General features: G+C 53.1%; 4 protein-coding genes across 7 annotated transcripts; 1 reads left to right on the forward strand and 3 right to left on the reverse strand.

The window, feature by feature from the left end:
- Positions 1-97: 97 nt before the first annotated feature.
- LOC122372278 (host cell factor 2-like) lies at positions 98-12,170 on the reverse strand. Its single transcript, XM_043349268.1, has 14 exons — positions 11,965-12,170; positions 9,777-9,925; positions 9,440-9,600; positions 9,048-9,211; positions 8,524-8,763; positions 8,169-8,314; positions 5,273-5,410; positions 4,879-5,056; positions 4,558-4,607; positions 4,084-4,251; positions 3,763-3,877; positions 1,591-3,449; positions 1,012-1,216; positions 98-751 (listed from the first exon to the last, which is right to left on the reverse strand). Exons 1-14 carry the CDS (start codon positions 12,122-12,124, stop codon positions 651-653), a joined length of 3,834 nt encoding a protein of 1,277 aa, XP_043205203.1. The 5' UTR covers positions 12,125-12,170; the 3' UTR covers positions 98-650.
- A 1,592-nt stretch (positions 12,171-13,762) lies between these two features.
- Positions 13,763-19,335, reverse strand: LOC122372274. Of its 2 annotated transcripts, none has more exons than XM_043349260.1 (5): positions 19,076-19,335; positions 17,231-17,457; positions 16,551-16,972; positions 15,860-16,238; positions 13,763-15,466 (listed from the first exon to the last, which is right to left on the reverse strand). In XM_043349260.1, the coding sequence occupies exons 2-5, from the start codon at positions 17,428-17,430 to the stop codon at positions 13,939-13,941; spliced, it is 2,529 nt and encodes an 842-aa protein (XP_043205195.1). In that variant the 5' UTR covers positions 17,431-17,457; positions 19,076-19,335; the 3' UTR covers positions 13,763-13,938. The 2 variants fall into 2 exon arrangements, with proteins under 2 accessions (XP_043205195.1, XP_043205196.1); XM_043349261.1 differs by having other exon boundaries at positions 17,323-17,457; positions 19,076-19,332.
- A 178-nt stretch (positions 19,336-19,513) lies between these two features.
- LOC122372276 (cell growth-regulating nucleolar protein-like) lies at positions 19,514-22,141 on the forward strand. 3 transcript variants are annotated; one of them, XM_043349265.1, is made up of 2 exons: positions 19,514-19,690; positions 20,352-22,141. In XM_043349265.1, exon 2 carries the CDS (start codon positions 20,364-20,366, stop codon positions 21,468-21,470), a length of 1,107 nt encoding a protein of 368 aa, XP_043205200.1. In that variant the 5' UTR covers positions 19,514-19,690; positions 20,352-20,363; the 3' UTR covers positions 21,471-22,141. The 3 variants fall into 3 exon arrangements, with proteins under 3 accessions (XP_043205200.1, XP_043205198.1, XP_043205199.1); XM_043349263.1 differs by having other exon boundaries at positions 19,534-19,580; XM_043349264.1 differs by having other exon boundaries at positions 19,553-19,676.
- A 309-nt stretch (positions 22,142-22,450) lies between these two features.
- On the reverse strand, positions 22,451-26,366 carry LOC122372275 (prostaglandin reductase 1-like). Its single transcript, XM_043349262.1, has 3 exons — positions 26,113-26,366; positions 23,928-24,167; positions 22,451-23,492 (listed from the first exon to the last, which is right to left on the reverse strand). Exons 1-3 carry the CDS (start codon positions 26,178-26,180, stop codon positions 22,691-22,693), a joined length of 1,110 nt encoding a protein of 369 aa, XP_043205197.1. The 5' UTR covers positions 26,181-26,366; the 3' UTR covers positions 22,451-22,690.
- Positions 26,367-27,621: the final 1,255 nt, after the last annotated feature.

Consider the following 27,621-nt stretch of genomic DNA (forward strand, 5'->3'; position numbering starts at 1 on the left):
GTATATGTGCTCCTCACTGAGCTGCAAAGCTATGTAGATTATATACAAATTTACCGATATTTTCATTGGCCGCAAGAACACTGGACAAGTCAGAATGTATGTTGCGACAGTTTATTTCAAACGTGGCGACGGAAAGCGCCCGATTCTTAGCATAGTGTACAATTAGCCCGCTACGGAGCGGTCCTTATCCTAAGCACAATGGAAGTGTGAACCGATTGGCCGGCGGCGAGCCGCCCGAGCGGGTCCCAGTGGGCGCCCCGCTCCGCCCGGCCGAGCGGACCCCAGTCGGCGCACCGCTCCGCCCGCCCGGTCAGACCGGTCGGGCGCCGCGCTATAGACTACAGGCGAGACGTCCTAACTAGGCATAATGGCTCCGATGCTGACTCACTCACTCACGCAATGAACACCATTCTCCCAACCATTCACTCATTACGTCACTCACGTCATAAGTCACTTCATTTCGTTCCGCGCCGGCGGCGGTCCGGCCATCTATGTACAGTCGCTGGGCGGAGCGGTACCGCCGCGGCGTGCCGCCCGCGCTAAAACTGACCGCCGCCCGGCGCGCGGCACGATGAGGCGAGTGGCGTCGCGCGCGCCCAATGAGAGGCGTGTTGTACTGAGGGTGAGATGGCGCCGGCGGCCGCGCCGGCCTACTGACCGCTGTCCGTGCGCGGCCGCTTGATGCCGGCGGGGCCGGGCGTGCGCGGGTCCATCACCCGCTTCACGGCCTTCACTCCTCCGGCGTGTGCGTCTGCGGGCGGAGAGACGCGTCAGCACGGGGCCGGCGGGCGTGTCACTGGACAAGTTACTCTAGAACTTCCTCCCCCTCCCACACACACAAACAAATGGACTGACGGGCACATTCAAGCATAACTGGCAGTTGAGACTTACCACCTGTAACAAGTGGTACGAATCGCCCCTATGAAGTAAAAATTCACGCATGAGCGTTTTACAAACATCTTGTTCTCAGTTCTCACACATGTCCCGAAATGCGCCGTACTCAGTACTCACCTTGGAGCCACCTGACTTGTGTGGCCGGGCCGTAGCCCTTCTCGTTTCTAGCTGCGATCCGGAATATGATGGCCGGTTTGGAGGTGGTGTCGAGGTGCGCGGCGGCCAGTGAGATGTGCGTCACCGTGCACTGGTTGATGGGGCCGCAGTAGACGCGCACAAACGCCAGCTGAGACGGCGAGCTGGCCACCGTCTTTGTGTCGCCCTGACGGAGGGAGGTCGGAGAGAAAGGGCTTTAGAGAGGGATTCAGCAGGTGCAGAGGGTCGGAACGTCCGATAGTGCAGCTAGGCTGTAATACTTGTAAAACATATGGAGGATACGACGGCCGAGTGAGAAATCGTGGGTGTCGATCACCACTCCGATAGAACGATAGACTTACGAGTTACGTGGCGATACAGACTAAAAACTTTTCCAGCCGGAACCACGGTATGTGAAACGGCTATTCCAGTAAAAACAACCACCACACGAACAAGAATGAAAACTACATATACTAAAAGTTATCATGTTAGTATTGGTCACATTCCCGACCTCCTCGATAACCACCCGCCCCTGCCAGCCGCGCCCTCCCACCCGCTCACCTGTGCCTGTGTGGTGGCGCTGCGCACGGCCAGGTACACAGAGTACTCTGTGATCTCCCCGGCCGGGTTCTGAGGCGGCTCCCACGATAAATTCGCTCCGTCCGCCGACTTGGAGATCTTGATGGCCGACGGCGCGCCCGGGTAGCCCGGCAGACACGTCTTGAAGGCCGACACCTCGCTCCACGGGCCGCGGCCGCAGGCGTTGATGCCCGCCACGCGGAACTTGTAGGCCAGCCCGGGCTGCAGGTCCACCTTGCGCATCATGTTCTGGTCGCTCTCGGAGAGGACGTCGCCGTTCTCGTCGACGGGCAGGTAGAACGACTCGACCGTGCACGAGGTGCCCTTGATGATACCGACGTCGAACCACAGCGCGTCGCGGCGCTTCTCCTCCGAGTCGGCGCCGCTCTTGGTGACGCCGTTCTCGGCGCGTGGCTCAGACTTGACGGCCGCCGCCGCCGCCGCCGTCGAGATGGCCGCCGACGCCAGCGTGGCCAGCGGGTCGGCGGCCGTCTCTGCGTCGGCGTCCGACGGCTCCTCCTTGGGCTGAGCCGGCGGAGCCGCGGTGGTGGTGCCGCCCTCCGGGGCGGTGTCCATCGGCTCACCGGCCGGTGGAGCGCTCTCGGCCGGAGCGTCGTCGCTCGGCGCCGGCTTCGTACCGTCAGTAGCTGCTGGGGCCGGCTGGACAGGGGCCGACTCCTGCGCAGCGGCACCCTCAGCGGCCGCCGGCTCCGTAGCGGCACTCTCCACAGCAGCGCTCTCCGCCGGAGCACTTTCCGCCGGAGCACTCTCCGCAGCAGGCTTATCATCCGCAGCACTGTCCTGCTCCATGGGCTTCTCCTCCGGGGCATCGTCTTCCGCGGGTTTCTGTTCAGTAGAGCTGCCCTCTGCGAGGGTTTCAGTCGCAGCTGCATCTCCAGCTGCCTCGGAGTCCGTCTTAGTATCCTTCTCAGCTGCCTCAGCGGCGGCGGCGGCGGCGCGTCCGGCCGGCCCCGGATTCTCCGTCTCTGGATCCACAGGCTGACCCACCAGCGGCTCCTCGTCTGCCGGCGGCGGCGGCGCCTCCTCAGCCGGCCCCTCGGCGGCCGGAGCGGCGGCCGGCGCCGGCGGCGCGCCCTCGTCCGACTGCGGCGGCGGCGGCGTCTCGTCCTCGCTGTCGTCTGCTCCGTCCACCTGCGGCACGGCCGCCGGCTGCTGGGCCGGCGCCGCCTCCGGCGCGGCCTGCGCGGCCTGCTCGGCTGGCTCTCCACCGCCTGACTCCGGGAGGACACCCAGACCGGCCTCCGCGGCCAGCGCTGCCAGCGCTGCGTCCGTGGTGGCCGGCTGGTTGAGCAGCACCACCTTCTGCTGCGCCGGGGAGCCGCCGCCCGCCGCTGTGGCCGCCGCCGAGCCGGCCATCAACGTCACCGTCTTCTGTCCGGCGGCCGTGGATACCTGCACGGCGACAGGCCGCGGCCCGGCCGGCAGCAGACCCTGCGCCGGCAGACCCACCAGCGTGTTTGACTTAGCCGCGATGGTGACCGTCTTGGTGGCCTGGCCCGACTGGCCCGGCACGGAGATGGTGATCGGGCGGGAGATGGCCGGCGTGGTGTTGGTGCCCGACGGAGACGACACTACGATCATCTTGACGCCCGCCTGGCCGGCCGTCTGTGGCGGTGCCGCCGGGCTGCCGGCAGCCGCGGACGGGACGACCGCCGCGCCGCCGGCCGGAGCCGCTGCGGAGGACACCATGGTGACCTGCTGGGTGGCCGCGCGCGGCGGACGCGTGATGACGATCGTCTGCTTGCCGCCGGCCGGCGTCGACACCGTCTGAGGCTTGGCGATGGTGATGACGTTCGATCCGATCGAGCGGTTGGCGCCTGCTGGCGGCGGACACGGTACGCGGTCAGTCGGCGTCACTGGTGAGGTGAGATATGAATTTTAAAGACATTCTTTCTTATAGACTTGAAGGGCTTCAACGCCTGATCAGGTCGCTGCTTTGAAAACGATCCCTTAGAACAGCTGAAGTATAATAACGTGATGAGGACTAACAACCAAAGCAATGCGAATGAAACAGTTCCCTATTTTACTCATCGAGAAGCTAGAACTCTGCAACAATCTTAAGTAGAAAGCTCTGTTACCCAACAAACACTCTATCTCTGCAAACAGCGCCATTTCGGAGTCTCGACCACTCACCGGCCTGTGTGGCCACCAGTTTGACAATGGTGGCGCCCTGCGGCAGCGACTTGCCGGCCGACACGGCGGTCATCTGAGCGGACGGTTTGCCCTGCAGCAGGTTCACCTTGGGCACCTGAGGGTCGGAGGGGGGGGGGGGGGAGGTTCGTCAGTATGGACTCAAGAGAATGAAGACTTCGGGAGATACTCATTTCAGCACAGATTCAGCAGCTAATTGCATTTGACATTTGCAGACCCCCACCTACCCATTTCCCGCACATTTCACTCGCCACTCTCTTCAATCTACCCCAGTTGGTCCCGTCCCGTCCTCCTTCTCCTTACCGTGGCCACCTGCATCCCCTGACTGGTCTTCACCAGTGTGACGATCTGTGGCTGGCCGCCGGCGCCCGGCTTCTGCAGGATGATCTGTTTCGGCTGGCCGGGCGACTTCAGCACCGAGCTGATGGCGTTCCCGCCGCCCGCTACCGCCGCCGTAGACAGTCGCACTCCCTGCCGGAGTGAGACGGACAAACGTCACGCCACGGATGTCAACAGAGCTCACAGGGGTCAGCGAGAGCCGTCCTGTCCGCAAAGCATCGGTATATCTCAATGATATGGTACGCTCACAACTTATATGTTTGCATATGATTATCAAGGTTTAGATGCCTGTTATATGAGTCTCCGTAACTGATTGCGTCTCGAGCCCACCTTCACTCCGGGACTGTCGGCTGTGGTCTGCTGCGCCGGCGGCGCGCGCTGCGTCTGTGCCGCCGCCGCCGCCAGGGCAGCGATACCGGACATGGGCTGGCTGCTGACGGGCGACTTGGGCTCCGGTTTGGTGAGCACCTTCCGCAGTCCGGTGCCCACTGCCGGACACACGGGACGATGAGCCAGTGCATGCGAGAACAGGCTGACTAATAGGCGTCAAAACACGCGGCAACCGACGCTAAAATTAATCATATAAGCCAAAGGCCTGCAATGGACCAGGCGCTAGTAATTTATTGCAATGAACTTATTTATCCAATCAACCTACCATTCATCGACAGAACATGACACATATTTTGTCGCCAGACTGAAATTACCACCCCAGTATATTCAAGTAGTTATCCTGCTGTCGTCCGGTAGTGCGCCACTCACGTTTGGCCGGGCTGTACGGGCTCGGGATGCCCGCTGTGGCCGTGATGGACGGGCGGACGGGCGCCGCGCTCGGCGTGGGCGGGCTGGGAGCCGCCCCCGCCCCCGCCCCGGCCGGCTGGGCGGCGGCGCCCGGACTGGGCTGGCTGGCCGGCTGCGGCGGCATCTCGTACTTCTGAATCTGTGAGCAGAGTGCATATAATAATCGTTATAGACCACAATATAAGACCCGAACGACGCACGATTTGAAAAATAGAATAGAGCTTTTTTTAGGGAATGTCCATGATTATGCAAAAAAGAAGAACATAACATATTACTTTCTCACTTCACATGACAGCCTATCACAAACATATCCGTATTGTCACCGCTCCAGTGAAGTGTCTGCGGCGCGTCTCACCTGGAGAAGGTAGCAGTCGGCGGTGGGCAGCTGGCTCCAACACACCTCCAGTGACAGTGTGGAGGCGCGCACCAGCTGCACGCGGCCCGGCGACGGCGGCTTCTCCGTCTCCAAGTACCACAGGTCCTTACAGCACACCTGAGATAGAGATAGTGAGGGCACTCAGTACACACATACTACACACAGGTTCTTACAGCACACCTGAGGGAAGTAGCAGCAGATACTCAGTACACACATACTACACACAGGTCCTTACAGCACACCTGAGTGAAGGACAGGGATGGTACTCAGTATACACGCGACCCGTCTCCAGGTACCAAAGGGCCTTACAGCACGCATGAGATAGGAACAGGGATGGTATTCATTACATACGCGGCTTTACGAACCAAGTTCCACTGTATTGTGTAATGTGTTATAAGCAGACTTGTGCCATGACCAAAAATCAAGATCCAGGATCCTCAAGGTCCCCCGGCAAATTCAATTTCTAGAATCCAAGGTTTCGAAGGTCCCACGGCAAATTCAATTTCTAGAATCCAAGGTTTCCAAGGTCCCACGGCAAATTCAATTTCTAGAATCCAAGGTTTCCAAGGTCCCACGGCAAATTCAATTTCTAGAATCCAAGGTTTCCAAGGTCCCACGGCAAATTCAATTTCTAGAATCCAAGGTTTCCAAGGTCCCATGGCAAATTCAATTTCTAGAATCAAGGTTTCCAAGGTCCCACGGCAAATTCAATTTCTAGAATCCAAGGTTTCCAAGGTCCCACGGCAAGTATACATTGCAGGATCCAGAGTCCCCAAGGTCCCATAACAAGTATACACTTCAGAGTTCAGGGTCCACAGTCCTCAAGGTCCCACGGCAAGAACACCTACATCTCAGGATCCAAAGTATTCAGGGTCCCACAACAAGAACTTGAACTAACATTCTGATGAGCAGACTTACTTCTAAATATGCCAACGGATGCCCAGCAATGAGCAACATTGAAAGGGGCAGAACCTATGCAAACCTGTGGTGGTTTTATCATTTACCAACATAGGTAGGGGGAGCTTCAACACAAGTTAAAGATAAATCAAAATATCAATCTCTCCTTCTTTAGCCTGACAAATTCATAAAAATATAGGTAGGTAATAGGTACCTTGCATTTTGTATGATTTTGTATTGTCATGCCCCTTTCAAATCAATCTTACGCTTACCTGATCATTAAGAATGTAGGATAGCACCTTGACCTTACAGTTATTGAAGACATACATCCAAGTATTCTTTCAGGCAATATAAAAAAACAGAAATAAAACCTACAGGCTTCAAAAAATGGAAACATTGAATTGGATAGGTATATGCTCTTTCGATTTTCTGCACATTACGTAATACCTTGGATAAAAACTCAAATATGTTCTAAGTCTTGTTTGCGCGAGCGCTAACAGAAAAACTGATCGACAAAGCCAATAGAATTAGAGCATCAGCGAGCGCAAACCTTACTTACTGCTCATTCACATTGACTTGAAGGCTCTGAACAAAATCCCACCTGACAATTTTTCTCGTCAGACGGTTCTTCGTCGACAGATTTTCGTCCGACTTTTTCGTCTTGCATTTTTTCGTCTGTACGAATTGATTTGGTGCATTTTTCGTCTGAGTATTTTTCTGTCCGGGATTTTTTCGTCTATACGAGGCGGAAAATGTCCTTACGAAAAAATGCGCGAACCTAAAAATGCACAGACGAAAAAATGCATAGACGAAACGAAAGTCTGCGGACGAAAATCTGCAGACGAAAAATTTAAAATTGTCCGACGAAAACCTGCTAAACGAAAAAGCTGAACTGACATGGAATCATTGCTTATATTGGATGCCCATTGCTCAATGATGATTTGATGACTTGCAAATCAAATAAGTTTGACACTTGGTCAAGTGGGTAGCTTCCAAGTAGCTTCAAGCCCGGCATATCACAACCCAGAAAATATGTGAGGTGAGATTAGAAAAGAGTTTTCCAAACCACCACTGTCCACTGTTTGCCGTTTGGCAGTTTCATAATCCATAACATTGATAATGTAAAAAGCTACCAGGTCTCTTGTTCCAGTTCTGCCTCACAGCCATGACAACCATTTGGCTCTATATATGTCTACACAGTCTGGTTCATTTTCTCTTCATGTATCTATCTTAGCCCCCTGCAGCTGGTCGCTCAACCATAGATATTTATTGAAGTGTCTACAGACAAAATCTAGTGCAGGGTCCTTAGTGGCCCATGTGCAAAATAAACCTCATGGTTCAGCTTCCAGGATTCTTGAGATCCGTAAGTCCCGGCCCTTCTCCTAAGATCCCATGACAAATAATAAAACTGGGACTGAAGTTCTGCATTCTGCAGGGTCTTGCAGCATACCAAAATTTTGAGGTCCTGTCCCCTGGGTTTCCATGGTTTCACGGCATATGAAATGTTGAGGTCCTGGGTTTCTAAGGTCTCATGTCACATGAAATGTTGATGTCCTGGGATTCCAAGGTCTCGCGGCATATGCAAATGTTGAGGTCCTGGGATTCCAAGGTCTCGCGACATATGCAGATGTTGAGGTCCTGGGATTCCAAGGTCTCGCGGCATATGGATGTTTTAAGGTCCTGGGTTTCCAAGGTCTCACGACAAAAATGACAATGCAAGGTCCAGGATCCATCAAGGTCCCGGACCTTGGACTCTGCGAACCCTGGATCTCGGACCTTATTGGGACCTTGGCACATAAGTCTGGTTATAAGCTTTGGCTTCTCTCGTACTTGGCGGCCCATGACACTAAATATCTATTCCACGATATCCTTGAGATCGATATGAGATCGATATCCTTGAGATTGAGATCCTCCGTTTACTTCACTGTTTCCCGCCTTGTCGTACTCGCCGCTCACTTGATTGTTCCCAGCCCCTTACCTGATTGTTCCAGGCCTTTCTGTATCCGTCGCGTCCGGACCAGATGTACATCCGCGAGTGGATGGTGACGGCGCAGTGGCCGGCGCGCGCGCGCGGAATGGCGTCCTCGAACGCCTCCATGGCTAGCGGCTCCCACTCCATCGACTCTGGGGAGAGCAGAGACACCGGCACCGTCAGCCAGAGTCACAGTCGACGCTGTCACCATGGATGAAGTATTCCTAATCCATGCTGTGACCGTAAACGGTCCGTAAAACCACCTATCTCAAACATCAACATCTAGCCAAGTCCAATCTCGCTACTCACACCACCCGCGCGACACACGCTGCCCCGCCAGTCCCCCACCGCCGCGTCTCACCGAGGTTGAGCGATGCCAGCGTGTTTGTGCACTTCCACTCCTTCTCATGTGTGGCCACCTTGACGTCCGTATCGATAACGAGCGGCACCCAGCCGCCGAACACGAACATGCGCTGTCCGATCAGCTGCGTGGTGTGAAGTGAGCGCGGCAGCGGCGGCGTGCCGCCCACCTGCGGCCGCGTCCACATCATCGAGTCCACGTCCAGCATCCACAGGTCCCCCAGGCGGCAGCCGCTCATACCTGGCGAGGGGGCGGTCAAGGTCATGGGGCAGGCTTTTTCAATCATCAGACAGGCTGTTACTGAAAAACTGTGAATAGCCCATGTACTACCTACCTAATTTGATAATTATTTGCGTTCGCTATGGTTTATATCGATGTACACCACAAAAGTATTAACAAAAAAATGAACATTTAAAAATGACAAAAATAGTACACGGCGAACGAAACAGAAGAAAACTGAAAGACAATGAAAAAAAAAATAAAACAGGCGACCGATGACCTAGCGTCCGAGCCCGCGCTCTGACCTCCGTAGATGATGAGCTGCGAGGAGTCTCGCTGCGCGTTCGTGTAGGCGATGCCGGTGTGCGACTCGCGCGGCGGCGGCGGCTGGCCGTAGGTCTGCGGGATGTCCCAGCCGAGCGCGTTGCCGCCCGGACGCAGCTCCAGCGTGTACAGGTCGTTCAGGTAGCTGCCGAGACGGAAACGGAGGGTGTGACGCACGGGTGGGCCGGCAGGGGGAAGGAAGGGTGGGAACTGAGAGTCTGGGAGGAAGGGAGCTGGGAACGATGGTAATATAAAAAACTAATGAAAGGTCATCAACTCCACTCAAGGTCATGAGTTATTTTAACCTTTTTCTGCTCCCAACGACTCCCCACGATCGCCACACCGGCCCGTCCCGTCTGTCTGTGCGACTCACCGCGGGATGTTGTTCTTGGGGTCGTCGCTCTCGTTGGCCAGGCCACCGAACAGGTACGCCTTGTTGCCGATCAGTGTGAAGCTGTGCCCGAGCCGCGGGCACGGCGGCGGACCGTTGCGCGGCGGGCGGGCGCGGATCCGTTTCCATTCCCATCGACTCGCCTAGTGAGGAGGGGAGCCAGTAGTGTCAGGTAATGCGTACATATTTATAATGACAACTGGCCAGAATCTGTGAATGAGTTTTGATGCATCCAATTTACTAGTCCTTAATTTCAACTATAAGAACACAACAAATATTGTAACAATAAAGGGACAGAACAAAGCAAACAGTCACTCACCTGGAGTTCATAGATTTCATTTGAGTACTTTCCATACTCAACCATGCCACCAAAGACAAGGATGCGAGTGCCGTCGACCACAAAGCCATAGGCAGCACATCCAGGAGGGATGTCTCCCTTGACAGGTGGAACAAACCATTGGTTTGTGGCTGCAACAAAGTATGTTCAGTCAGCATGATACATTTTGAAGTGCAAAAGTACCCAGAAAAGGTTTGAGAATGGTTGAAAAATGGAAAGCAATATGAAAAGTTATAAACCTAGAGGACATTTTCAGCACTGCCTTCACACAAATGCAACAAGAGCTAAGAAAGCCATGCTCAGTAAAGATGCCTTTTCCAAGTTTGTAACATTTCTTTATTGTTTCCAAGCTGTTATTTTAAAGCAGTAATGTGGCTAATGGCTATTATTAAAAAATATTGTTTTTCTCAGAAGGTACCAAAAGGGACACATATTTCATCCTGGGTCAATATTTAACCTAGTTATGGCCCATCAAAGATCAAATTATGGATTGCAGAATAATTAGGTATATTACAACCCTGGAGTCAATGTTTGCAGTTGTTTGGCAGCAGTAACATTCACCTTTTTTGTGTTCCTTCATTAATTTGGGTGCACAATCAAATGGTTTCTCAATCAATCAACTGTGCAGGTTCACTTAGTCAATGGTATTGGAAAGGCAACCCATGACAGGTGACAAAACCATGTGTGTTTGCTGTGTGTGTTTGCTGTTGCAGCTTATTGTTGAATCTGGAGAGCTCAAGGCTATTTGCAAAAGCAGAAGGCTCAAGGCTGATTAGAACAAGTGGATTTAAAGGTGTAGGTATAGTCCAAATTAATTTAGGCAGCAAAATTGAATTCATTATGCACATATATTAATTTAACTTGACAAATACACAATAAATCACCTGAGGTCACCACAAGCCATTGTAGTGATAAATCAAACACCAGCCTTTGATCTTAATATCAATTTAACTTATAAATTGCTTTAAATAGAGCATGATAATCACTTCTGGGTAAAAGGTGCTCTGTTCCCAAATCTTTCACCCCATGTCCCATGAATCATGATTACCTACTAATTAATATTTCCTTCCAGCCCTGATTTCTGGCCAGTGCTGGAAATGAGGCCGCTTTCTGGTCCCGGCGTTTTATTCTCCGGGTGAGTTAGCCCCGTCTAGCGCTTAGCCTTTCGGGTCCCTCTCAGAGCCGCGGTTGTTTTCGCCGCTCGGCAAATTCGAGATGCAAAGTTGATAGTCGCACAAAGTTTATTTGGGGCCTCTGAATATACGACTTTGAAATTAATCGATTCTACAAAACATTTTTATTTCATCTATATGCATACATTTAGCAGTAACTCCAGACTAGACTGCTTTGGCTGGCCCTAAATAAGCTTCGTGTGACTATCAACTTTGCATCTCGACTGGGGCGAGCGGCGAAAACAACCGCGACCCTGAGTGGGTCCCGAAAGGCTAAACGCTGGACGGGATTAACCCGCGAGGAGAATAAAACGCCGGGACCAGAAAGCGGCCTCATTTCCAGCACTGTTTCTGGCCCCTTTTTTTCATAAAATCATAGCTCCTTGACCTGACATGGCCTGGTCATTTTCACCAAATGGTTAACAAAATATGCCCTAGGGAACAAAACAACGCACAGGCTTTGACAAACAGGTCATACATTTGGTGAAAAAACACGCTTAATTTCTAACTTCATGAGGCCCAAATTATCAAACTGTCATTCCATATCACAACATTGTCAAAAAGGAACAAGAAAGCCCAATGTCTCACATCTTTTGCTCAAATAACAAAGAACAATACTAACACAGTCCAGTTACGAGTTTGTAGGTCTGTTTAACGTAAGCATATGTTTCTTAATGATTCACATAGGTACTTGGAAAATATTATTCAGGCTTAACAACTTCCAGAAATAGTAGCACAGCAAAACAATATAGGAACATAGGATATAAACAGATATACACATATGCTGAGCATGACCTTGCCCTACTTAGCAGTGTTCCAAAAACTTTTGGAACACTGCTTTCAACAGAACTTATAAACAAAAACTTTTGCTCAGTAACCAATTTCAAACATATGGAAGAAGACAATATCAAATAGGAAATATGCGAGTAGTTACATAAATGAAAGTAATTCACTGAAAATGGCAAAACATTCACAATAACAAAGAAAGACAAACGTACCCGTGTTGTAAACATGGAGTTCATCAACGATGCCTTCGTTTCCACCACCAAAAACAACCATCAGGTCCTTGATGGCAACTGCTCTGTGCCCATGTCTTGGTCTGGGACATGGTCCACTTGCATTCCCAATCCTCTTCCATTTTAAAATAGGTGCAGACATATCTAAATATTAGCACATCACTCACATCCTACATTCACGGCGGCAATCAAACGAATGTTGACCAAGGCCATGTTGACGCTCAGCATTACCCATAATGCTTTGAAGCACAATTTGAAAATAGAAGAGAATTTACAAAAACGCGCCTATTAAAGGGACCCTCCCACCTTAACATTAGTTTTGAGTTGAGATAGCCAAGTTTGCGGCCAGGCTCAGAAACCACCATTTATCCTGGTCGCAACCCCCGCAGCTTTATGGTGTTCAAGAAATTTCTTCCCTTTACTTGCAGGGTGGGACCAGCTTGGTCCCTATCTCTTAACCATTACGGGAATCTGATGACGTCATCAGGCTTTCGAACGTCCGTTAAATGTTTGACTAAAACGTTTTGTAGCACGCGGTGGTATATGCTGCTTTGCGCGCAACAAATGCCGCACTTTCAAATAAAGTCGCTAGGAATAGCGGAGATCCCAAAAAGTAAACAAAAGTAAAAGTCTAATATCTTGAAAACCGGTGAATATTTTTCGATGAAATTTGGTAGATATTCGTTTTTGCTCTTTCTGAACCGAGCGACATCACTTTCATGCAAATTCATTAACTTTTTTGAAGGTGGGAGGGTCCCTTTAAATACTAGTTTTTTAATTTATTTTCTCAAAATATAAGTATTCATAAAGCAAAAGATGCCAAACTCAAAGTTAAAAGTTAAAACTGCATTTGCCTAAAATCCGTTGTTGAGCATAGTGGTCAAATAAAAGAGAATGCGGCGGGAAGATTTTTATTGCTTTTGCACTAAAAAGGTCGAACTTGCCTAAAATTATGACAAATCCCAGCTTTCAAAATTAAAAACAAAACAGCGTCACCAATTTATATTTTTCATTCTATTTTGCAATTTCAGGGTTGATTTTGAAGGCTTTTGTACCAAGACTCGCTTTCACTTTTTCCTCTCACGTTTAAACGTGCTTTTCATATTTAGAACATCTCTCCTTATTGATCAGTAGCAACTCTCGCCCCCCTTTATTTATCGTGGTCGATAAATGGATTTTCATACAAAAATAATCATGGGTGCCTATGTAATATGTATCTGCTCGTTACGCTCAAACCCTCGATTCACCAATGGCGATGACACATTCGTACGCTGTGCACAGATGCAGGGAGGTAGACAGTCAGCGGGTCAAGCTCGCTTATCTGCGGCGGCCGTCCGCAGGGGTCAGCGGGACAGTCACGAACATTGGACGAATTATATGCCGGCAAAAATATAGCGGGCCCATTCAAGCTGGAAGTGGACATAGTCTGTACTGACCTGAACTGGCTCCTGTTGCCACCCCTGGCTGCCACCAACCGCAGGCCACCCAGAACGGAGTCGTGCACATCCGAGTGCCGGAATGGATCGAGCCCGAACAGACACCACCGAGAACCTTATGCTCGACCCGCGACCGACCGAGCTCCTTTCGCGCCAACCTCCCGCAACATTTGCGTGGGCTTCGCCGATAGCGCCCAAGTGCGACCGGAACTGTAACATTAGAATAGATCTGGGCTGGATAATAGAAAAATTCGGGTGATCAATCATCACCCACCACGTCTCGTTTATTTGGCAGCATGAACCTTTACATCAACATCCGTCCAAAAAAGGGGAAAAAACGCAGCAATACGGGGTTTGTTTTATTAACAAGATGTAATGGCAGTTTCATATCTTTACCTAAAACAACCTTTACCAGGAGCGAAATATTAATCTAGTTTGTACATTATTCATCACGAGTGGATGACCACTGGGCAGCACACACAAGTACACTCAAACAACGTCCGTCACCTCCCGTCTCATCTCACGTGCTGGGGTTCCAGCTCCTCTTGCGCTTCACGTCTGACCCCTCCGCCCCCGTCCCGTTCTGTCCGCTCCAAGCCCGCTTCAACGACTCATCCATGTCTGGCTCAGAGTCCGCGTCCGACTCCAGCTCTGAGCCGAAGTCGCCCTCCCGTTTGTCCGCCACATTGACCGGCTGCACTTGGACACTATTTCCCCGTTGGCGCGGCTCGACCGACATATACTCGTACAGCGCGACGGCTGGCAGGCGGGCCGGCGGCGGCTCGCACGCCTCCACCCAGGAGATGCGCCGCAGCAGCCCGCCGTGCTGCAGGCGGCCGCACATCTGTCGGCTGATCAGCCGGCGCAGCTGCACCTCCGTCTCGCGCCCCGTCGGCGGCGGGTTCAGAGGCTCCGGCACCCACCGGCCGTTGCGCAGAGCGGGCCGCGAGTACGGGCCCCGCGAGCTGTTACACACGCGCCGCGCCTCGTTCTCGTCCAGGAGGAACGTATAGAGCTTTCCCGTCTTCAGCGGTCCGCCGTGCCAGCGCTCTGGCTCGTCGTCGTAGCGGCACGGGGCGCCCCGCCGGCGGCGCTGCACGTTGGCCTCGTTGTTGATCAGGTAGGCTGTGTTGGGCTCCTTCTCGGCCGGCGGACGGCTGAGCGCTGGGCTGTCCAGCAGCGGGTCGATCAGAAGCCGGAGCAGCTCGGCGTCCGGCAGACCGGTGGCCGGGATGGGAATCGAGGTGCGCCCGCCGCGGCCCGGGCTGCCAGGGGCGACATCCACGGCCACCAGCGGAGCGGCAGGGTCCGCAGGGACACCGTCCTCCTCCGCAGCACCGTCCTTCTGACCGTCCGTCTCCGCCAGCTTCGCGTCCCCGCCCGCCCGCTCCTCAGCCGCCTCTCCTGCGCCTGTCGCTTGCGAGCCCGGCGGCGGCGGTCGGCCGTCGTCCAAGTAGAATTCGTACAGCGCCGCCGGCTGCGCCGCTGAACCGGTGATGCGAGTCACCCAGCGCACCCGCCCCGTATCGTTCCACCAGGTGCTGAGTTCGCGGCGCACCTGGACGATCCGGTCGCTGGGCGTCAGCAGTGACTCCAGCTCCCGCCTCCTCGACTCGAGCAGACAGAGCCGGCCCGCCTGGTTGCTGTAGACGCGCTCGAACACGGACTCGTTGATGAGGTAGCTGAGTACGGTCGCCGAACCGGTCACCCAGCCGTCCCCGGTGTCCAGGGGCGGGCCGTCGGGCGCCGCGCCGTCGCCGTCCGCGGAGAGGGGCACACTCACCAGGAAGGCGGCGCTGCTGGGACCGGGCCGCGGCACTTGGGACGGCTGCAGCGGCGCCGGCTGCTGCCGCTGCCGCTCGGCGCTGAGCAGCAGCCGCACGGCCCACTCGAGGCTCGCGCCGTCCGGCGGTAATGTCAGACCGGCCGGCGCCGTTAGTGGAGGTGGCGGCGGCTCCGGCAGCTGCAGCTCGGCGACATCCGGAGCTGACGCACCCGAACCGCAGGCGGAGATGATGGACTCTGACCACGTGGACAGGCCGCTCCATCTGGAACACATGGACACTCACAGACGAGAGCATACCAGACTCCAGTGCGCGCTCAAAGCCGGGAACGGAGAGTAGGAACCTCACAGCGGAGGTGAAATACTCGCGAGAGATCGGCAAAATAATTCACCGTCAGGAACAGGTCACGCAAAAGCGATCAACAACGCTCCGAGACGAGAACTGATGAAGGAACGATAACAAAAACACGCATAGTAACAGAACAGCTGCTCGAAGCACGTTAAACCAGTTCCTTTGAAACATATCGCTCAGCAGAATTGACACTAATAGCTCCACTTGCTGTTGCTTCCGTTGCCAGTAATGCCCTTCATATGCAGATAGGTAACCGATAACAGCATGTAACAGCCATCTGTCAGTGCCCCCCACCCCCTGACTCACTGGAAGGCGTGCGCGATGCCCTGCGGCGAGGCGCGCCGCGTGGCCGTCCGATAGCCGGCGAGCAGAGCGCGCGCCGAGGTCGAGCAGCCGCCGTCGGGCTCGGCGCGCCGGCCGCGCTGCGCCGCGTCTGCCATACGCGTCAGGTTAGCCGCCAGCAGAGCGGCGACGGCGCTGCGCAGCGGTCCGCGCGCCGCCGCCGCCGGGGGCAGGCCAATCAGCACCACGCCCAGGTCATCACAGAGCCGGCACAGCTCCTGGCTGGCGTGGTGGTGGCGTCCGTCGACAAACACGAGTACGGGCCGCGCCACCTGGCGCTCCGTCAGGTGCGGGTCCAGACACTCACACAGGTACCGGCGCAGCGCGTCAGACGTCACCGTGCCTGTCAGACAGCAGAGTACCACAGGGAGGTGAGTTTAATCGCGTCCTGTCAGACAGCAGAGTACCACAGGGAGGCGAGTTTAATCGCGTCCTGTCAGATAGCAGAGCGGGACAGGAGGGTATTATTTTTAATTTATTCGTATTTCTCGTTCTGGTATCAGTTCTTACTGAAGCAGAAGACTGCAGAAATGTTTAAAGAAGCACGCAGAGCCTTTCTGCTACTAATGATGAAATATTCCCAATACCCCTTCATCTAATATCCTTCCACTGAAATGAACACCGATTCACGGCCCTGTTCCCGCCGTCTACCCACCGTTCCTGGTGGTCAGATGAAGACAGTTGTCCTCCGGCCGGAGGTCGCCGCGCACCAGGCCGCCGGCCGGAGTGAGCATCATCAGCGGCACGCGCTCGCCGTCCGCCGACGCCGCCACCAGGAAGGCCACGTTGTCGCGCTGCGCGCCGGCCGCATCGGTGTCGGAGCGCACACGGCGCACGGCCGCGGTGCGGCGGTGCAGCAGAACATTGGCGGCGGCGAGGTGCAGCAGCCGGTCGGACCCCGAGAGGGGCACAGCGGGGTAGCGGCCGGCCACCGCCGAACTCACCGCGCTGTACCAGGAAGCTGGAGTTGGTGTCGGTGGTGGGTTGTCAGCCAGCAATGCGCCAGTCGGACCAGACCGCAGCTTGTCTGCCCAGCGGAGGCAGAACCCATCCAGCCACTGACGCACATCGTCAGCACTAGGGAAGGGAGGCAATAATACAGAGTTAGAACGGCCAACATATTCTCACATCTGTAACTTTCATTACAAATACAGTGCATTTAAAAGATTTAAGACTTTTGTTAGCATTTGAAACAAGCAAATGGCTGAGGAATGGCTAGCCATTCAAACTGATCGCAATGGGTGACTTCCAAACACTTAAGTACGTACACTGATGGAAAAGTACCTGTGCAAGTAGGTATACAAGATCAAGATACCTTGACCTACTCATACCTACCAGACCTGTCCATTCGTTGTTAGTTGCAAACGATGAAGAATTTCTTCATAAAAGTATTCTTTTGTGATCACAAGTCCATGAGCAGAACACACCTGAAGCCAATTTATTAAGCTATCTTCATCACGAATCAACGATTGAAAAACATTATCAGTCTTCGTCGCAAAACAACTATCGTTTTCTTCTTGCAAGGTCGTTTCCATCTTGATCTCATTTAATGCATATTTCTCTTTACTTTTACTTACTTTACTTAAGTTGAACGGAATTTAGAGAGGCCAAAGGCCTGTAAACTACCGGTCCAGTCGAGCTTCTAGACGGATCATGTTAAGGCTCATAGGGCGTAGGTGGTGTGTATAGGAGATGGGCCCAGTGCTTGTCGAGACGATTCTTGAATTGGTTGAGAGAGTCGGCGCTCACGACTGCCAGCGGTAGTCCATTCCAGTCGTTGATGACTCTCGTTGAGAAGGCGTTTCGACGGACGCGTGAAGTTGCTCGGGGTTTGGCCAGGCGCCACGGGTGTCCTCTGGTTTCCCTGGCATGTGTTCTGTCGAAGAACTCTTCTGGCTTCAGATCCAGCTTCCCGTGTATCAGTTGAAAGACAGCGATCATGTCCCCACGTCGACGTCGGTATCGCAGCGAGGGCAGCTTCAGGGACTTCAACCTTGCTTCGTATGGCAGGTGGCGAATGTCTCGAACCAGCCTCGTAGCCCTGCGTTGGACACGCTCGACACGAAGCTGATCTGTCCGGTTGAAGGGGCCCCAGACGATATTGCCATATTCGAGATGTGGGCGCACCAGCGTCTTGAAGAGCAGTGGCAGGGTCTTCTGGTCCAGCAGGCAGAAGGATCGACGAATCACCGCCATGATTCGCGAAGCCTTGCTGACGGCCGCTGCTGCCTGCTGCCTGAACTTCAGGTCCGCGTCGACGATCACTCCCAGATCTCTCTCCTCTGTCACCGCCTGTAGCGCTGTTCCACTCATGTAGTAGTCATGGTTGAGTGCCTGACGGCCGATGTGCAGGATCTTACATTTGTCAGCGTTGAAACTAAGCTGCCAATCCGTACTCCACCTTGTAGCGGCGTCGAGGTCGGACTGTAGGGAGAGTGCATCCTCTGGATTTCGGACGGCCTGGTAGAGTTTGCTGTCGTCAGCGAAAATTTTGACATTGCAGTTCAGGACGCTAGGCAGGTCGTTGACATAGAGCAGGAACAGCGTTGGGGCCAACACCGAACCTTGCGGGACTCCGCTCGGCACGGGGATCCAAGCCGAACGGGAGTTGCCGACAATCACTCGCTGCTTCCTTCCCACCAAGAATGCCTCGATCCATCGGAGCAGCTTCCCTCTGATTCCGTGCGCTGCCACCTTATGGAGAAGCCTCCGCGTCGAGACAGTGTTAAACGCCTTGGCGAGGTCAAGGTAGAGGACGTCAATGGGATGGCCGCGTTCGATCAACCTGCTCCATTCCTCAATGGCGATCAGCAGCTGCGTGGCGCACGATCTGCCCGGGCGGAACCCGTGCTGGGCGTCGGAGATGAGGTCCTCGGTTTTGAGGTGGTCCGTGATCTCGTCTCTGATGATCGATTCGATGACTTTGCACGGTATCGACGTCAGACTGACGGGTCTGTAGTTGTTCGGATTGTCCTTGCTGCCCTTCTTGTAGATAGGGATTACGTCGGCCAGGGACCAATCCTCTGGTAGGACTCCAGTGTCGAGTGTTTCCCTGTAGATTGATGCAAGCTCGCTGGATACCGAGTCCCTGATCTCGTGGAGGACGCGAGGGTGAAGACCATCTGGCCCGGCCGCAGATGACGTCTTTAGCTGCTTGAGCTTCAGTCTCGTTTTTTTCTCAGAACGAAACAGCACAAAAGCCCAAGGCCCCTTAACCAAATAGCCTCCCGAGGTGGAGGGGCCGAGGCCCGAGGGACCAATAGGTAGGCGATTTAATATTGACACAAGGTAGGTTGCGGTGTATAGAAAAATGACAGAATGATGTACCGATATCTGCCGATATCGTACCACGGCTTTACGATACTAAATACTTCACTAATACAGCCAAACTGCAATATCAACACAAATACAGCCGTACGAATGTATTGCAATACAATACATATTCGTACTGTTCTAAGAAGGTATGAAATACGGATCGACTCGGACGTTTCCTAGCAACTTGTCGTCAAATATGAACCTCAACGACAATTCTCCTAGCAACCTGCTAAATCGGCTAAATCGGCCGATTTAGCATCGGCTTTAGAACATATATTTACCAAAACAGCATTTGATGGCGCAGTTGTTACATCAGCGGCGCATAGGTTCAACACGTGCTTTGTGTGTGCAGTGCGCACGGCCCGCACGGGTGTGTTGAGTGATTTCATTTATCGGTTTTAGCATATAATGGATTGATATACCGCATTTGTGTTAGAAGGTTTCAACGAAAAATTAGTGAACATACGTAAGGCCTCATCTGTAAGGATAGTTAACTTTTTATATCAGTTCAGTTGAGTTTTTAGTTGAGTTATCAGTTGAGTTTTTTTCATGAATGCTCGAGGTGCTCTATCGACTAACAAAGTCAAAGTAACAAGTGAATAAATGTAAAATGATTGAATGAAAATAGATCTATGTTTTTGAAATTTGAGATGATTCATATTTCAAGCAGTTTATCTTTGACGTTTTTGAGTAACTACCTTCCCCTCCCCCGAGCCAATGGCAGTATCTGCTGAGTAATTGAGATAACTTGAACCTTAATTGTGTGTTTGATTCTGTTATTTTTTTAGCTATGACTGAATTTGCAGCTACCCTTCCCACCAAGTGCCTATTTGTTTCCACCAAGAAGTGGCACAATGCCTGTGGGCATATTGTTGGACACATTGTTCACATAACAGGGTGGTATTTGCAAGTAAAAAACAAATATACCACTAAAAAGCTGGGAGAGAAGGTGTTAATACTCCTTCTGTCAGTCAACAGCCAGTTTATTGCCTTTTAGTCTCAAATCTTGCTTCTTGAATGACTCCTTGCTAGAAAAGCAGTGAGCATGTCAATGTTTTATGATTTCAGCATTGTCATAAAAAAATTTCTGATGGCTATCTGACTGCTGCTTCAGTTTACAGTATTATTTCTCCTTTTTCAGAGGAAAGAAACAATGGTGGTATTTGCATGCAATGCATGTGGTGCTTCAGTGAAGAAAAACCAAGTTGAAAAACACTATCAGCAGCAGTGTAGGAGATGTGAAAGTCTTTCCTGCATGGACTGTGGTAAGGACTTTTGGGGTGAGGATTACAAACAACACAACAAATGTATCTCTGAAGAAGCTAAGTATGCTGCTAAGGGTTGGGAGCCAAAGGCCAGTGCTAATAAAGGAGAAAGAAAGCAGGAAGCGTGGATCGAATCGATCAACAATGTCGTGGGAAAGACTACTGATATATCTCCTGCTGTTCGGGATCTCCTGGCGACATTGTCTCAGCACAGCAACATTCCTCGCAAGAAGAAGAAGTTCCTGAACTTCGTGAGCAACAGCATTCGGGTACGGAACAGCGTGCTGGTGGAAGAGGCGTGGAAAATATTCGAGGCGGCCATAGCGAAACCAGCGGAGGAGGCGCCGGCGGTGACAGCCACCGCGAAAAAGAAGGAGAATGATGCCTCTCAAGGAACTGAAAGTAAAGAGGAGATGCTTGACAATGCTACTAGTAAGAAGAAAAAGAAGAAAAAAGCGAACTCCGAACCTATCCCTGAAGAAACGGTACCGGAAGATGCACCGGTCGTTAAGAAGAGTAAGAGGGAGAAGAAGATGGAACGTAGCAAGAAGAAGAACAAACTGGCTCAGAATGGCGCTCCTGAGGAGAATGGTGTCAAGAAGGGCAAAAGGAAGCACGAAGAGGCCGACGATGATGTCGATGAAGGTATCCCGGACGAGGAGTGCGGTGGCGGCGCGAAGAAACGGAAGCTGGAGGCAGAGCCGGCCGTAGAGCGACTGAACGACACCCTGGACGAGGCTTCGCTGGCCTCTGCGCAGGCGTCGAAAAAGTTCGACTGGACCGGTGTGGTGCTGGCTCTGCTGGGCAACCGTGACGACCACGAGCTGTCGCTGAAGAAGCTGCGGAAGAAAGTGGTGAGCGAGTACGAGTGCCGCGGCTGTGAGGGAAAGCCAAACACCAGCAAGGAGGAGATCTGGGCGAAGCTGGATAAGAAGCTGAAGAAGATGCCTCAGGTGAAGGTGATACGGGACAACGTTAAACTGGTGAGTGTTTGACTGGTGTAGCGATTAACTGTGTTGTGGACTGTGAAGTATGGCGCTCTTTTGTGGCGCCATTTATGGGGTATATTGCTGCGAGGACAATACGTATCTGTTTCCATGTGCGTCGAATTGTCTAGCTAGTGACAAGCCTTCTTGTGAACGTTCTCGTGTTACGTTTTGGATTTCGTCACTACCTTTTTGAAGCGTTGGTATATCAAAAACGCATTCAATTTTAGATTCCTAAGTCTAACAGACAGACAAAGACTGACTTTACATAACCTGTCGTGGTGTCAAGTGGCTGGTTGCGCAGATAGCATTTGCTTTTCAGTGAAGAACCGATGACTTTCTCTTTTGTAAAACAATTACGTGTTCCGTTACTCTATGCTTATCTCTTTCCGTTCGCAAAACATATATTGCGGTTTAATGGCTGTAAATGTAAAAGGCGATGTAACTTTTGCGACGGCCAGCAAAGCCTATTCCGTACATGCATTATAATGCTCACGCATTTGTTTCACATTCATTTTTTTCCCACAAAGTTAATTTGCTGTTTGTGTAAGCCGGGTGCCAAAAACGTCTCGGTACGAACTTGGAAAGTCAGAACTTCTTGGTAATGGGCATGCCGTGGCTTATGCACTGAATCATCGGGATGACCATCGCCCGTGTTTTGAAAATATAGTGTGATTTTATTTCCGTTTGTCATTTCAGGCTATCTCCCCTGTTTCCTATTTGCATTTTTTTTTTGTTCATTTGGCAATCCCGAGTTGAATGCCGTCGAACCGGCGTTAGTCTCTACTGAGGCATGTTTACCTCGACACCCGCGTCGAAGTATCATTGATAGACCGTGATATCTTCTTGTTTCATATGCCCCGGTCAGGAGGAGAGAGAGTTGATAATGTGCATATATGGAGGTTGAAGATATAATGTATCGGTCAAGTAATGCACCGAACACATTGCTAATGTAAAGCCAACAGCAATCCACAAGGCACAAACATCGCTGGGTACACGCTGTTTATAGAAAAGTCGCACTCGATAACACAGGACAGCAGAAACTCATATTCCCAAAACCTTGTCATCGAGTCGGATCACTATACCTACCATCTGAGAATCGTGTATGAAAATAGAACCGATCCATCGCACAAGTTCAGTGACAGTGCTGTGTGACAGAATCCCCGCCGAGATCCCTACCCTGTTTAGCCGCGCCCCCGCGCGAAGGACACCGCTGCTCCACGGGCGTCTCAGACGCGCACCACCATCTTCCCCGTGTTCTTGCCGTCCATCATGTCCAGCAGGGCCTGCGCCATGTTCTCGAACCCGTCAGTGAACGTCTGCCTGGCCTCCAGCTTTCCGTCAGCCACCAGCTGGGCCAGCTCGGCGCGCGCCTTCTGCATCTTCTCGGAGGTCAGGTCCTGCGCGAAGTACTGGAAGCCCGAGATGGTCAGCTGCTTGGTGATGATGCTGATCTCAGGGAAAGGCCCGGTGGTGGGCGGCGCGGCGCTGTTGTAGCCGCTGCTGGCGCCGATGCAGGCGATCCTCCCGCCATCCGCCATGTGCCGAACCACCGTCTGGGAGAACTTGCCGCCCACGGCGTCAAAGTAGCAGTTGACGCCGTCGGGCGCGGCCGCGCGCAGCGTCTCGGCCAGGTCCTGCGTCTTGTAGTTGAACGCCTCGTCCAGCTTCAGCGTCGACTTGAGCCAGTCCACCTTCTCCTGATCGCCGGCGTAGCCGATGACGCGCGCGCCGAGCAGCTTCCCGAGCTGTCCGACGACGGATCCGACGGCGCCGGCGGCGGCGTTGACGACTAGCGTGTCGCCGGCGCGCGGTCGCAGCAGGTCGTGCACGGCGCAGTAGGCCGTCAGCCCGGTCATACCCACCACGCCCAGGTAGTGGGAGTGGCTGACGGGCGCCTCGGCCGGCAGTGGGATGACGGGAGCGCCGCCCGGCCGGCCGGCCGCCGGCACCACGGAGCGCTCCCTCCATCCGGCGGCCACCAGCACCCGCTGGCCCTCCTGGAGCTGCTCACTGCGGGACTGGACCACCCTGTCGGCAGAGGGGGCGTGGGTCAAGTCAGGTCACTCCAAGGTTCACCGTCCTGTCCGAGGGAGGTGGCGGGGCGCTTCACCGCCAGTTTGCAGTGACATCGCCTGGCAGTGTAGGGACAGGTCACTGCGGTACTGGATCACCTTTTCGGCAGATGCATGGGTTAGTCGATGATAATTTCTTCTGGTAGTCCATCTGCATAGCTCTCCCGATGGACGTGTTTGGTCGGTCCGGGCACGACATGTTGGCGAATGTCATTAAAACTCTGCTCACTGTTAGCACCGACGTACTCCCACCTAAAATCGGTCATTATTTTCCCATTACCCGACCGTCGCCACCAGCTGTGACTCGCTCGCCTCCCCTATCCCATCTGTGTATCCCTCCCCCCATCCCTAATCTGCCCCTGCCCCCCATCTTTTCCCCCTGATGGCTCACCTGGCCACCTGGGTGCCGGGCATGGGCTCGTTGAGCGGCAGCTGCGAGGCGAACGCGCGCATGAACGGGTCCACGCTGAGGAACTCGGCTTCTACCAGCACCTCGCCCTCCTGCGGCTCGGCCAGCGGTTCGTCCCTCAGCTGGAAGTCTGAGGCCTTGGCGGCTCCCTCGGGCCGCGCGGCCAGCACCCAGACGCGCGCCGAGCCGGACATGTCGCGTGCTAATGGCGACCTCGAGCACCTGTGGGAGGGAGGGTAACAAGTGACCTGTTACTGATTCGCACTACCTACAAAAGCGTCGGGTAGGGAATAGGGCTCACATTTCTGTCACCTTTTTATAGACAGATGCATGTATTTAAGTGTGTCCCTGCGAACACCACATAATTGGCATCCTCCGGCTCGGTATCAGGCGGCGTCACGGTGTTCGATCGGCACGCCCCGCGGCACCGGCCGATCTACACACGGTGTGATGGATCGGTCTCGCTCACCGCCCCAGTCTGAACTCTGAGCTGTGGGTGTGTTTCGTACGCCGATGGAACCCGGCCGGCTTGATTCTGTTTGGTTGGTGATAGGTCGTGTGTTAGGTATGTATTCGGTACGTCTGGTGTTCTGGTCGGGTGTGTGCTCGGGTTTCAGTTTGATCGATCTCTCGGATCGAGATGCGTTCCGTTTGGTGTTAGTGGATTTGCTCCGTTTAGCAGTGGGTTATGACGTGTTCTGTCGGGTTATGAGTCGGATGTGTGCTCCCCGAGCCGGTGTGTTCAGTGTCGACGTCCCGGGTGTCTGGCCCGCCGGGCTAATTGGAGGGTTCTGCGGTCGGTGCCGGTGGTACCGACTACCGGCTGTGACCTTGGGTCGGGCCGGCCGGCCATGGGCCATGAGGGAGGCGGCGGTCGGTGGACGACGGCGAACCCCGGACAGGGACAGTCGGGATACTAATATGAGCAGTCGGCTGAGTCGCATCGGAATGATGAGACAGCTCGTGATAGTGCATTCGCTATTTTTTAGCGACCTGGGGACTGAAGAGTCAATGCAGATTGCATTGTAAACGACACTGGCCAAGGCTGGCGTTAGGAACATTGCACGTGATTGGTCAAATCGTTCCACTACCTTCACGCGTATGGTCTTTTGATATTCAAATAAACGAATGACCATGATTCGTCATATAAGGTTTAGTCATGCTAGCTCACTTGAAAATATTTTTTTGTGACTATTCGTTTGAAGTGTTACGTTCTATAGTGCTGTTAATTTCAGTGCATCTGATGAGCACAGGCGAGCTAATTAGAGACCTCCCCTGGGGTCACTGACACAGACGTTCCGGTGCCGATGTCAGGATGTGTCGGCCGCATTGTTCTTCTGTCTGTCTAGTGTCTGTCCGTCGTCAGCCTTGAGGCGTCACGCGGGGCGGTCGTCTCGACTTTGATGTGGGCGGTCAGGCGGACGAGGTATGTCGGCTCCTCCGCCTGCCTGGCCGCGTACTGATTGGATGGATCTGCGGCGGCGACTGAACTGATTGTCAAATCCAAGAAACGGTGGACTGGATTGATTAGACATGGCCCATGGCTCTGTGTACTGATCGGATGATTCAATCCAGAGTCCCAATTCTGAACGAGCGAACTGATGAACGATCATTTCATTGTTTGATTCCGACTCACGCAAGATACAAATTGTCTCATATCGCCACTGCCGCCCATTTTCAGAGAAAGAAGCTCACTATCTGGAACTGTGGGTCGGACTTCCGTCGGTTTTTGCCATTCGGCCCGGGGCTCGACATCTGCCAGCACCCCGGCGTGTGTGACACATCTCTGACAGCGAGCTAACTAGAACGGAAAGCTCAAAAGGACCGGCGAGACAGTTGCTGATAGGGAGCGGCGAGTTCAGGCGCGCACTACACATTACGACCCGCGCATCTGGGTGCAGTTTACCACGTGATTCGGCTGGTAAACCCGACCGTCTCGTATAACTCGGCAATGTTATCCACTGTACACATATCCTATTTAAAACCCTTCAGACTACGCCTAGCTCTGATACCTCTCTGGGGTCACCGCTGATGTGTCTCCCGTGGTATATCCCTGACACGTCCTCTCACAATGCTCTCACCTCTCCCCCGCACGAGGCCGCTCCGTGGTGGAGGCCGCGCTTCTCACCTCTCTCACTTGTTCACGGCAGATGTAATTGGCTCTCACCTGTGAGCACGTCGCTGGAGCAGCAGACTCGCGGACCGGGCGGCGGCCGAACCCAGTCTGAGCAGCATCGTTCCGGCGGTGGCGGCGGTCCCGACAGCCGCTCCTGCGCGAGCGAGCTCCTCCCCAGCCTCAGAGGGCGCCACTGAGCTGTCGCCGGCGGCGGTCACAGAGCGAGCTCACGGTGTGGTGGCAGGAGGCCAAAATTATCCGCCTCTCCGTCCCGGTCTGCCCAATTTACCGGTAAACGGAGACAGCTCGGAGACGGAATCGGTTCGAGATGTGTGGGAGACGGAGGCAGGAAACAGAAACGGTCAGAGTATTTGGAAAAAACGACTCAGGCAATCGAGCTGGCAGCGAGTGGTCGGGGAGTCGCTCCGGCAACAGAAGTATGCTTTACACATCTTTTTTTTGTGTGAAAATGAATAGAAAACGGAACGGCATGGCCGGGAGGTCTTTTTAACCCTGAAAGGAACCTCGTCACCAGGTGATATCACCTCGTTTTCTGACGGCCGCCGCCGCTGTGCCGTCCCTTCAATATGGTAAGTGGGACTGTTGGGAGCGTGCAGCTTGCTGAAGGCTGAAGCCACTGCAGTCGCCCAGTCACGGCAACATGCAGAACCTGGTTATTACTGCCGTGATGTGGATGATTTGTTTGCTTCACCGCTTCACCCAGGGGTAGGGACCGGCGGGCTCAAGGCTAAATCTGTGATTACAGGGGCATTCCATGTCAACCGGGACAGCCAAAATCGGCCACCTCTGCGATTTTGTTCAAACTTGGTATACTTATTGGCTATTGGGTGAAACCTCTGAGGGTGAAAGGATTTTGTCATATGCCCTCGGGCTACAGAGAAACAAGTCGCTAAACTTCTGCTTTTTGAGCAGAATTGGACGTGTATTGCAATCTTGAAAGATCTATAGCTTCAACATTTTTGAAGCTATTAATTTCAAACAAACTGAAACGTGTGCATAAGGAGTTATGCTAGTAAAAATTGACAATTTTTACATTTTTTGGTGATTTTGAATTTATATTATTTTGAATTAATTTCTTAAAATGTAATTTGTGAAAAATGGGTACCCTTCGATTTTGCTCAAATTTAGATATTGTCTTCCACTAGATGTAAGGCACACGTGCTGAGAAAATTAGAGTGGGCCAACGATAACTTTGGATGATATAGCAACACGTAGTGCAACGTAGCACGGGCGGTGGAAGGGGCCGATTTCGCTAACTCCACCTGTTTATCGCCAATAACTCACGCCAAAATTATTATATTAACGTTTAACTTACAGTATCTGTCCAGAATCGAATTGCAAATCCTCCCGTGCAAGAAATAGGTAAATCGGTCCACAACTTTTCTAGTAATAGCGGTGTAAAGTCAAACATTCCTGCCGGAGCGGCTCGGCGGCCGGCGCCGGCCGTTGCCTCCTGAATGGTAGACTGTGCCGGCGCAGGACGGTTCCATCTTTGCACCGCGCTTCTTACCGCTGATTATGATCGATTCGTGTCAAATT

This window comes from Amphibalanus amphitrite, unplaced genomic scaffold (assembly GCF_019059575.1).
Source record: "Amphibalanus amphitrite isolate SeventyFive unplaced genomic scaffold, NRLGWU_Aamphi_draft 001338F_arrow, whole genome shotgun sequence".
NCBI lineage: Eukaryota > Metazoa > Arthropoda > Thecostraca > Balanomorpha > Balanidae > Amphibalanus > Amphibalanus amphitrite.

Bases quoted from the DNA above. Each gene is read 5' to 3' on its own strand.
- LOC122372278 (XM_043349268.1), bottom strand. From the start codon at position 12,124: ATGTCTGCACCTATTTTAAAATGGAAGAGGATTGGGAATGCAAGTGGA. The intron at 8,764-9,047 runs GTCAGAGCGCGG...CCCCCTCGCCAG, and splicing joins GCAGCTCATCATCTACGGAG to GTATGAGCGGCTGCCGCCTG. The intron at 4,608-4,878 runs GTGAGTGGCGCA...TGTGTCCGGCAG, and splicing joins CCCGTACAGCCCGGCCAAAC to TGGGCACCGGACTGCGGAAG.
- LOC122372274 (XM_043349260.1), bottom strand. From the start codon at position 17,430: ATGGAAACGACCTTGCAAGAAGAAAACGATAGTTGTTTTGCGACGAAG. The intron at 16,239-16,550 runs GTGGGTAGACGG...GCTGTCTGACAG, and splicing joins TCATCTGACCACCAGGAACG to GCACGGTGACGTCTGACGCG. The intron at 15,467-15,859 runs GTGAGTCAGGGG...CATGTGTTCCAG, and splicing joins GGCATCGCGCACGCCTTCCA to ATGGAGCGGCCTGTCCACGT.
- LOC122372276 (XM_043349265.1), top strand. From the start codon at position 20,364: ATGGTGGTATTTGCATGCAATGCATGTGGTGCTTCAGTGAAGAAAAAC.
- LOC122372275 (XM_043349262.1), bottom strand. From the start codon at position 26,180: ATGCTGCTCAGACTGGGTTCGGCCGCCGCCCGGTCCGCGAGTCTGCTG. The intron at 24,168-26,112 runs GTGAGAGCCAAT...TCCCTCCCACAG, and splicing joins CTCCAGCGACGTGCTCACAG to GTGCTCGAGGTCGCCATTAG. The intron at 23,493-23,927 runs GTGAGCCATCAG...CTCTGCCGACAG, and splicing joins CCCGGCACCCAGGTGGCCAG to GGTGGTCCAGTCCCGCAGTG.